Raw genomic sequence first — 10,448 nt, 5'->3', positions numbered from 1 at the left:
CGTTGGTATTTCATAAGGAATTTAAGCCTAAACATACGAAATGAAACCAAGTTATATATTTCTACTTGTTTTATAAAGAAGCCAAGGCTGCTTAAACATATTGATAGAAATTGGCAAAATTTATCAACTGCCTACGTAGCTTCCAACATCAGCTTGGATTTCACTTTGTTTTAATTTTATTGAATATCTACATACCCAATTTTTAATTTAATACCTCAGTTTTAGCCTAGTGATTATGATATGTTGACCTTCAAATTTTACACACAAATACATTTAAATAACAGGATTTTCCCAATGGAGTTTCCCGATTTATATATATAATTCTGTATAATGTTTTTACTTGTGTAACTGTTTGTCTTTTAGTCCTTCTGAAATGACTCTTGACTAGGGATGGCCACAAAGTTCCGGTTCCAGAACCTGTTCTTAGGAACCGGTTTCAGACTTGGATCCGAAAGCCCCCAAAGACCCGTAAAGGAGCCACAAATTTCACCTTCAAAACACTGCAAAGAGGACCATGCGCTTGTGCTCTCCCCGCCCAAACTCTCTTGTGCCCCCAGAAAAAAATTTTGGTCCACTAGTTTTTTTTGTTTTTATTTTGGTCCACCAGTGTTTTTTGTTTTTATTTTGGTCCACCAGTGAGTGTTTAGCCAAATGAGTTGGCCAATTTGCCTGTTTAACCATTAAGTTTGCCAGTTACCCAGTTAATTTAGCTAAATGAGACAAGCGGCCGCCACCTGGGTGCCTGCCTGTCGCTTCCACCATTTCATCTAGCACACTGTTCACAGCATTCCAGCAGCTCGTGTTTAGTGTAGGGATCGTCACAAAGTTTCGGTTCCAGACCTGGATCCGAAAACCCAGTTCCAGAACCGGTTACAGACCTGGATCCGAAGAACCGGTTCCGGACCTGGATCCGAAAAACCGGTTGTTGAACCGGATCTTCTAGAACCGGATCCGTTCAGACCCGAAAAACTGTTCCAACAGGAACCGGTTCTGGCCATCCCTACTCTTGACAATTATAGCTATTAACAAGCAAGCTTATGTAAAGATCAGTACAACGTATTTTTATCAAGAGTCCTTCGTGAGTGAGTCGGCAATCACATTTGTGACCAGTTAACCCCGGTTTCGTGTCCAAATGGACAATTTCTCTTGGATGTCTGAAGCTAGAACAGCTGGGGGATAGCCCAGTGCCTAGAATAGATAACTTGGTTTCAAATTTTATGCCCGAATGCAATCTCTTTGTCAAACCAAGGACCATGGGAGGGGGACCTCTCATAATTTGTACGTGAGAGATACTGGCGACCATCATTTTTGTATTGGCGAGTGAGTCTGACTTTGAAATTTTGCGCCCTGTTGTCTGTTATGCTATTGTCATTTTCTCTCTCTCTCTCTCTCTCTCTCTCTCTCTGTAATAATGCACGAAATTTGCACTTCACAAAAAAATCAAAGCTCTGTTCAGTCATGTCTTTAACCCGTTATGTAGATTCTTACAAAAAATAAAGTAGTACGAGAAAAAGCACAATCTTATCAAAAAAGAGCTGAGTTTGAATGATTTATGAGTGTTATCTAGTTAGGATATTTTTTCCTTCACTGCTATTAAATTTTTCATAGTCACTTATGAATCTTTGTAAATAGTGAATTGAAAAAATGAAATGAAATCTTTGAGTTTTACGTCCCACGGTTATGCCGGTTAGGCTAAAGGAGACGGTGATAATGAGAGATGAGTAAAATGGTGGAATGAAGAAAGTGGGAGAAAACGGGAGTACCCCGAGAAAACCCACGAGCACGGTGTTTGTCCACCACAAAGCTCACTTGGCGGGGGCTGGGATCGAACCCGGGACCCCAAGCACCAGAGGTGAACGCTCTACCACTGAGCCACCGCGCCTCCCAAATAGTGAATTGAAACTAAATTGTCCACAATAATGTAAATGGATTGTGTGTGTGTGAAATAGTTACCTATAATGAGCAACCAAGACAATATTACGTGAGTAGACATTTATAGACTTTATAACATTTCAGAAAATAAATTGTTTTCACAGAAATTAGTTATGTAGCGCTCCCTAGCAGAATGCTCCCGATTTTTGGTGACTGAATTTGATCTAACTTTGACCTAAGTTTTCCGGAGATACATAGATTATCTCCACTTTATAGGTTCAGATTCGCGTACATCCTGTATGAGATTTACCATTGTTATTTTTTTTTTCCTACTAGATAGCACCATTAATACTCCTCATTGTGAATATAAACAACTAAAAGTAGTACTGATGGCACAGTCCGTCAATCTTCTATTTCAGTGTTCTAACTTATTAAATTAAAAAAAAAAAATTCGTCGCTTTGCATGAGTAAAGTTGTGAATTTACGAAATACATATTTTTCTGAAGTCATGGCAATTGTATTAATTTGAAAGGGATGTTTGTATGATACTTTTTATATTGCTACTCTCACTATTTCATTGTAATAATAGAATATTGAGTGTCTGTTATTTATCTTATTGTGCTCTGAAATTAAACTTCACTTTCTGCTCACTTTTATATTGACTGTTCGCTTCTATATTCATGTGTAAGACAAAAACTTGACATTTACAACATTGGTGCTGAATACTAAATTGTCGTAAGAGTTGACATTTTGAAGTTATTAAATACGTTTCATCCGTATGCATGTTTTTTTCTATAAGTTAAATTGTGTAAAAAGTTTTCAACAACTAAGAATGTATGTGTATATTGACTATGTATATGTATAATTTTATCAAATTTGCAGAATTAAGACACATTCAAAAAGTCACACATTAAAGAATTATCTTCTTTAGCGATCATGGGAACTCGGATAGTACTACATTCCTCCACATGCTCTATGAAGTAAAAACAGTGGAGTTGGCAAAAAATGTAATGCATTTCCTAGGTTGGTTTCTTCAGCAAACAAACGAAAGTAACATTGAAAAAAAAACTACCAATAACATTGATTGTTTAAAAGTAAGATGTATTAATCTATCCAAATTGGATCCTAGTTTTCATCAGATTTGCTGATTTATTTTTGCCACCACATTTCACATCATATAAAAGATATGTAACCTTGGCAGATAACTTAATCACAAGAAATAATTTATGGTGATTATTTGCTCTAACATTAACTAAATATTGAAAAATATTATTTATATGCATGAAATTTTTTCGCTGCATTAACACAGCACAATCGATACAATGTTACTTTCAGTTTCCAATGTTGGCGAGTGGTGGAAAAACTCCAAAACAACTAGCACAGAATATTCTTCGTCGTGTCGTGGTGGATGAAGTTGCTGAGCTGTATAGCCTCACAGGAAAGTCGGGAATAAATTGTGTGAGGAAGCTGTCGTTTGTGGAGACACAAACCTACAAGTTTATTGTTGGTAAGATTTTTTTGTGCATTTTTTTTTAATCGTGATCGCATTGTCTTCAATGCTTGATAGTTTATAGGGTGTTTATTGGGAAATGGCAATAATTAGGTTGTGCTCAAGCATGTCCAGAACAAGAAGTCCATATAAACTTTGTTTCAGGGATATTACTATATGAATTTGGTACATGTGGACAAGGAAATGTGTACATTGGAGTTACGTTGAAACAGTTTCATTAATTTTATGTTCCCGCTGTTATTTACCAACACTGTACACCTTTTCTTTCAACCACCCATACAGTAGCCCAAGGGTGTTAGAACAGGTGCCTAGGTGGCCATTAGACTAGCCCAAAACATCCAATCCAACGACTAGTATTTTGCGTGAAGGCACTGGGTGATAGTCGAGTGAAAACGGTTCACCGTCCATTTGGTATCACATGATGCGTAGAAAGAATACTATCCTCCAAATACGGAGGGAAAGTATTTTGCAAAAGATGAAGGTATGGTGCACTGTCAACACGAAAGTTCCATCTGGTAACTGTTCGCATGAAGCATGTTGGTTTTCCGCGGACCATTGGTGCCAATTATGAGTAGTGTTAATCCTGTAGTATCCTCCTCAGTCCTCTTTACATTAGTTACCATTCTCGTGTCTTATAGTATCACAGTACGCATTTCAACATAATTGCAGTGTACCCTTGTCACCATGCATTAAACTTCATGTAGTGATATATCTGAAACAAAGGTTTAAAACGTATATGTTTATGTAAACTTGATTGTTGTAGTCGACAAATCTGACCGCCTCTCAAATTATTGACCTTTCCTCCTGAAGCACCCTGTATATTGTTTCTTTTTGAGTAACAAATTGTTCTTTGATATAAAATATACTGTTTTGCAATAGAATGTAAGTTGAGTGTTTGTAGTAACACAGACCCCACCAAAAACAAAACAAACAGAAGAAAAGTGAGATGAGTACAGTTATGTTTAATTATTTCAATAAGTGAGGAATTTTTAATTTGATAGGTTCTTTTTCTGGCGTTAGTAGAAGCCATAAAATTCTACTATATTTACTCAATTATACCGCTGAATTGTTCCAAATTTTATTACCTTAAAACAATGATTCTCATTATAAACAATAATTTTGAAAGGCATGTGAAACATGGCCGTTGGTTCAATTCCAGATCACACAAAATATTTCCAATCCTCTCCCCACATTATTTAAACTTGTAAGACGAAAATATCATACGTCGTATATGCTTTGTAATGACTGCACTTTTTTATTTACTTAAAAAGTCACTGACAATTGCTGCAAATGATAAAAATGTCAATTAGATTGAGAGGGGAGTCATTGGTGTGGTGAGTGACTCACTGCTGGGAATGACAATTTCAGCAATCTTCAATACAGAGAGGCAGTGGGAGGGGGGGAAAATCGGAGCATAAACTTCTCTGTATGCTGTATGCGAAATAGTTTTTCTTTATCTGTTCCGTATAAAAATTGCGTGAAGTATTATACTCTCGTAAATACAGCAAATATCTCATTACCAAGGTATCATTCAGACGGAAAAGGATTGCATACCAAAATTGTTGTTAGGGTTTCTCTTTCTCACTTTTGATGTTCTTATTTTAGGATTTAAGTTTACTAATGAATGTATAATTTCATATATATCAACATAGTCATATGTACATTTTTTTCTAGCATCTGCAAAGAAATTATATCCTGAGTGTTCGGAGGAGCAAATCAGGGAAGCGATAAGTGATTGGCTGCACCACGCCAAAACAAGGAGGTCACGAAGGTACGTATCACCTCTGATGTTTGGTTTTCATGTATTCGTAAGCCTTTATTTTAATATTTACATGCAATTTTGCAGCAGTTTTCAAAATAAGAACGGTTAATAAGTGGTCTCCAAGCTTTAAATTGTCACTATAATCTACATCAGAAGTCGGCAACAGGGCGGACATTTTTGCATACTTGGGACCTAGCGGGCAAGGAGGTGCGGAACTGTGCTTTTACCTTGAAATATGTGCGAGTAGCTAACGGAGTATAAAATGTGTTTGCTCTCGTAGGTAATTTATAAGCAGAAAAAAAAAAACCTTTGACGCAGTCATTCTTTCAACTTTATTCTCTATAATTTATACGCACCTATTCTCAACGTGTATATTAACGCTCTCCAGCGGCGTTCTCATTTTCAAAGGGGACACTAGAACAAAACTGGGCGATTCGGGGGTGTTTGAGATTTCATGATCTTTAAGACTTTTTTCTTATTCTGCGAGAACGATTATGTATTTTACAAACTATTAGAAATTTGTAGACTTATATGACACAAACAAACTTTTTCTTTTTTTTTTAACGGTTAATATCGACGGAAAAGAAAGGAACATTTCATTTTTTTTTCGTCTTGTACAGTGTTCAATATAAATATCGCAACTCGACTACAGTTTTAAGATTTTATCTTATGCAATACATTTGAAATCAATGTTCTGCAGGTTGCTGCATAATCAATCTAACCTTAAACTAACGCCTGATAGGCAGGTAACCAGCGAAATATTGATTTCAAATGCATAAATTAAAGTATTGTACTACTATAGAGTTGCGATATTTATGTGGAACACTGTACCACCTGATGATAAAAAGAAATTGACTCATTGATAGTAAAAGAAATGTTTCTTAAGAATCTTACTAGTATTGTTTAAATTCAAAATGTACATTATATTAGTTGAAAAAAAGAAGAAACCTTTACGTCAGGATTGCAACACTGAGTTAGGAAGGAGGATAATCCGATGTCCCGTCATTGCACTATTCGATTTACAGGCACGCAGACAGAGAATATGGATTTTGCCGATCGCTTATCTAGGATATAGGATCTTTTTTTCTTACACAAATTTGCCACTGTGTTTTTGCATATTTTGGGTTAAATTTTAAGCAGTACTTAGTCTTCCAGTGTCTCAGTATCTAGTAACATGACTTGAAATATGAATATCTAAAAAAATTTATTAATAATGCCATTGTACTTGATAGCAATAAGATATATAAATTTGTTTCACTGTGAGTCATATAAGTCAGGGGCGCACTGACAGGAAGTCCGTCGGATCTGAACCCCTATAACGTTTAATTTGTATGAAAATGAATATAATTTCAAGGGCAGGTACGTAACTTATTTGCATTTCATACTCTAAACCATCCTCGGCCGCTCGCAGAGAGGAATACAGAGTGCACTACTGTATATACTTCTGCCTATCTTGCATAACGTGGTAGAGATCAGCCAGTTATATACAATTGATAATATGGAAAAGGCAACGTTTTTATTGGTTGTTCATGCCACAAAAATAAATCTTTTTCATCTTGCTTGCTTCTCTGAATATTGTTTCTTACTTTCAACCCACTTCCCGTAGCTTAGGTAACATAAAACTTCCATTTGTGCTAGATTTTTCTTCGTTATGCGTTGCCTCACAGCTTTCGTCTTCATTTTGAACTTTTCAGAAGGCATTCGAAGTGTAGTGTTTCGATCATCCGTGAACATTCACCTCAATTTCTCTACCAAATTCACTTCTCATAGTTCTTACTGCATCCAGTCTTGAGTTTATTCTCATCCTTCACTGTCCGTACGAATGAGCACGGGGTGAACAAGCATGCTCATACATTTACTCCTGTTGTAATAACTCAGTTTTACGTGTACTTAAACCCACACTTGTCAATGTCATTCAAGGTCAGTGCATTTAGTACCATTTACTCATGAGATGTTCTACCAGTGTTTTCAACACACGTTTGCACAGGATTGCCACCTGTCGATAAAAAGCCAGCCTCGTTTTCAAATTGCTAATTTAAATACTCTTACTGGAATTGATTCAATACCCTAAGAAATCTTATTTCAGAGATGCTGATGGTGGTGATTTATTGAGCTTAAATGGTAGTCTTTAGCTTTGTTTCTGGAGAAAATGGTATGGCATGTATAATTTGGATGGACCATATTTAAATTCTTAATCTCAAACTATGCTAAGAATATGACTGTGATTTAGTTTAAATAGATTGATTTAGTGTCTGCACTTACTGTATTACTTTTAAAACTTCTCTTTACAGGATGCAGAGGGCTGAGGCCAAGGATTTATCGGAGAAAGTAAATTAAAAGAAAGAAAAAAAAACTACAACCATCTTGTAGATTACTTTTTATATTTAATAAGAAATAAATGTATAGATATATATATATAATCAGTTGTTATCAATGTTGTAATACCTACTATTTCCATAAAATTACAGCGGAGTTGCACCAAGTTACGGTTAATAGAATATATAAACATTTTTGCACTTGGATTTTGTTTAAAATCTAATTTCACTTGTGATTGAGTTGAGGCCACTTTGCTTTATCAAGCATATATTTTAAATCTGAAATAGCTCCATGATGGCTTTTGATGAAATCATACTATGTAAAAGCTATGTTGACAAACCAAGCACTGTATTAAAAGAAAAAAATATATATGCAAACCACAACTGTTTATAAGTTCAGAACCTAATTATTCAGACAAGTATGAGTTTTTTCTTTCTTAATATTTTCAGTATCATATATAGGGGTCGGAAGTTAAAGATAGTTTTTCCCAAGTGCCCGAAGGTAAGAGGAACACCATAATATATGTTAATTTCGGGTATTTTTAGGCCAGAAAATGCTTAGTTTTAAGTCATATTTGGCTTATTGGTCCCCATTACCCTTTAAGTCTTAACAGCTGGTTTTGGTACTTGACCTTTTTTCAACTACAGTTTTGCTGCCCATTCTCAATTAGAAACTCTTAAACATAGTTTTCTGTAATAATCTCTGACAATAGGAACCCTTGAATGACTGGAGCAGGTATAGTAGGTATGACCAGACAGTAGATGCTTGTGAGGATTGTCCTCCAAGTAGTTCAAAATGAACAGCAGAAACAGGGCGACGAAAATGCAAATTTGCAATTTTTTTTCTGTTCAACATATCACCAGAATTGTGTATTATTTAAATATTATACACATTAAGTGTATCATTATTGATTTTATCATATTTTAAGTATTTTTTTTCCAAATTTAGGTCATTTTCTTAATATGTTTAGGCTTTATAAAAATTTTTTTAGGTAAGGTCTTCAACTTCCAGGCCCTAATGGTACGATACCCAATATGCTGCATAGCAAAATGAAAAGTCTATAATGATATATGTGTAGGAAGAAAGAAAAATATTGTCTAAATGCTCGTGACAGTGGTTTGTTAATATATACGCTACTGATAAACAAAGTTTCGTCAGAGTACCATATTGTCTCGTCTTCAGGTGACGAGAATATGCTGTAGCTGCCTTTTGAGGGGGGGGGGAATTGGAATATAGAACTTTGGGATTACTGGCCTGGAACGTTAATGGTGCGGTAGAGTAGTGCACGAGTCAGTAATTTTGGGTAAGTATATAATTGCTTTTTCGTTACATGTAACTCTGTTACTTTTCAAGAAGACGTTTACAATGTTGTATTTGAACTGCGTAAGGCACCAAATATATAAACTCCTTTTTTTTCGTTGTATCTCTAATATGCTTTTACATCACCTCTACACTACGAGGAAATCACCTGTGTCCTACATGAAAATCCTCTCGGTACTGCGTGTAAATCAAATGTGCGGAAGGTGTAAATCACTTGTGCAGGACGTGTGCATGGTAGGTATTGCGCATCCGAAGATGTTGAATAGAACCTGTGACGCTTATGTGCATCACATGTACAGGCGTACATTTATACAGATGATGCACATGTTGCATCCGTGCAATTGTACATGTACTACATGTAAATCACCTCTGTCGTTCATGTAAATCAAATACGTGCTACGTGTAAATCAACTGTGCGAAAGGCGTAAATCACTTGTGCAGGACGTGTGCACTGCACATGTACTGTGCACGTGAAGATGTTGAATAGGACCTGTGACGCTTATGTGCATCACATGTACAGGCGTACATTTATACAGATGATGCACATGTAGCATCCGTGCAATTGTACATGTACTACATGTAAATCACCTCTGTCCTACATGTAAATCAAATACGTGCTACGTGTAAATCAACTGTGCGGAAGGCGTAAATCACTTGTGCAGGACGTGTACACTACACATGTACTGTGCACGTGAAGATGTTGAATAGAACCTGTGACGCTTATGTGCATCACATGTACAGGCGTACATTTATACAGATGATGCACATGTTGCATCCGTGCAATTGTACATGTACTACATGTAAATCACCTCTGTCCTACATGTAAATCAAATACGTGCTACGTGTAAATCAACTGTGCGGAAGGCGTAAATCACTTGTGCAGGACGTGTACAATACACATGTACTGTGCACGTGAAGATGTTGAATAGGACCTGTGACGCTTATGTGCATCACATGTACAGGCGTACATTTATACAGATGATGCACATGTTGCATCCGTGCAATTGTACATGTACTACATGTAAATCACCTCTGTCCTACATGTAAATCAAATACGTGCTACGTGTAAATCAACTGTGCGGAAGGCGTAAATCACTTGTGCAGGACGTGTGCACTGCACATGTACTGTGCACGTGAAGATGTTGAATAGGACCTGTGACGCTTATGTGCATCACATGTACAGGCGTACATTTATACAGATGATGCACATGTTGCATCCGTGCAATTGTACATGTACTACGTGTAAATCAACTGTGCGGAAGGCGTAAATCACTTGTGCAGGACGTGTACAATACACATGTACTGTGCACGTGAAGATGTTGAATAGGACCTGTGACGCTTATGTGCATCACATGTACAGGCGTGCATTTATACAGATAATGCACATGTTGCATCCGTGCAATTGTGCATTTACTGCGTGTAAATCACCTGTGTTCTACATGTAAATAACCTCTGTCCTACATGTAAATCACCTGGGTATTGCGTGTAAATCACCTCTATCGTACATGTAAATCACCTATGTGCTACATGTAAATCCCCTCTTTCCTACATGTAAATCATCTGGGTACTGCGTGTAAATCACCTGTGTGCTACGTGTAAATCACCGCTGTCCTAGATGTAAATCACCTGTGCACTACATGTAAATCGAATACGTGTAACGTGTAAATC

The 10,448-nt window shown here is 36.5% G+C and overlaps 1 protein-coding gene across 2 annotated transcripts in view; it reads left to right on the top strand.

The window, feature by feature from the left end:
- LOC145693657 (uncharacterized) overlaps window positions 1-10,448 on the top strand; it is a 47,481-nt gene that overhangs the window by 20,637 nt on the left and 16,396 nt on the right. Inside the window, exons 2-4 of one of the 2 annotated variants that reach the window (XM_081769886.1) lie at window positions 3,208-3,379; window positions 5,057-5,153; window positions 7,436-7,472. The exons of the other annotated variant lie outside the window; for it this stretch is intronic. Of the exons in view, the coding sequence (XP_081626012.1) occupies window positions 3,208-3,379; window positions 5,057-5,153; window positions 7,436-7,472 (306 nt within the window). The remainder of the gene's footprint in view (window positions 1-3,207; window positions 3,380-5,056; window positions 5,154-7,435; window positions 7,473-10,448) is intronic. 2 annotated transcript variants of the gene reach the window in all.

The sequence above is a fragment of the Thermobia domestica genome, chromosome 8 (genome assembly GCF_964235325.1).
Source record: "Thermobia domestica chromosome 8, izTheDome1.hap1.1, whole genome shotgun sequence".
Taxonomy (NCBI): Eukaryota; Metazoa; Arthropoda; class Insecta; order Zygentoma; family Lepismatidae; genus Thermobia; species Thermobia domestica.
This window is presented reverse-complemented; position numbering and strand designations above follow the sequence as displayed.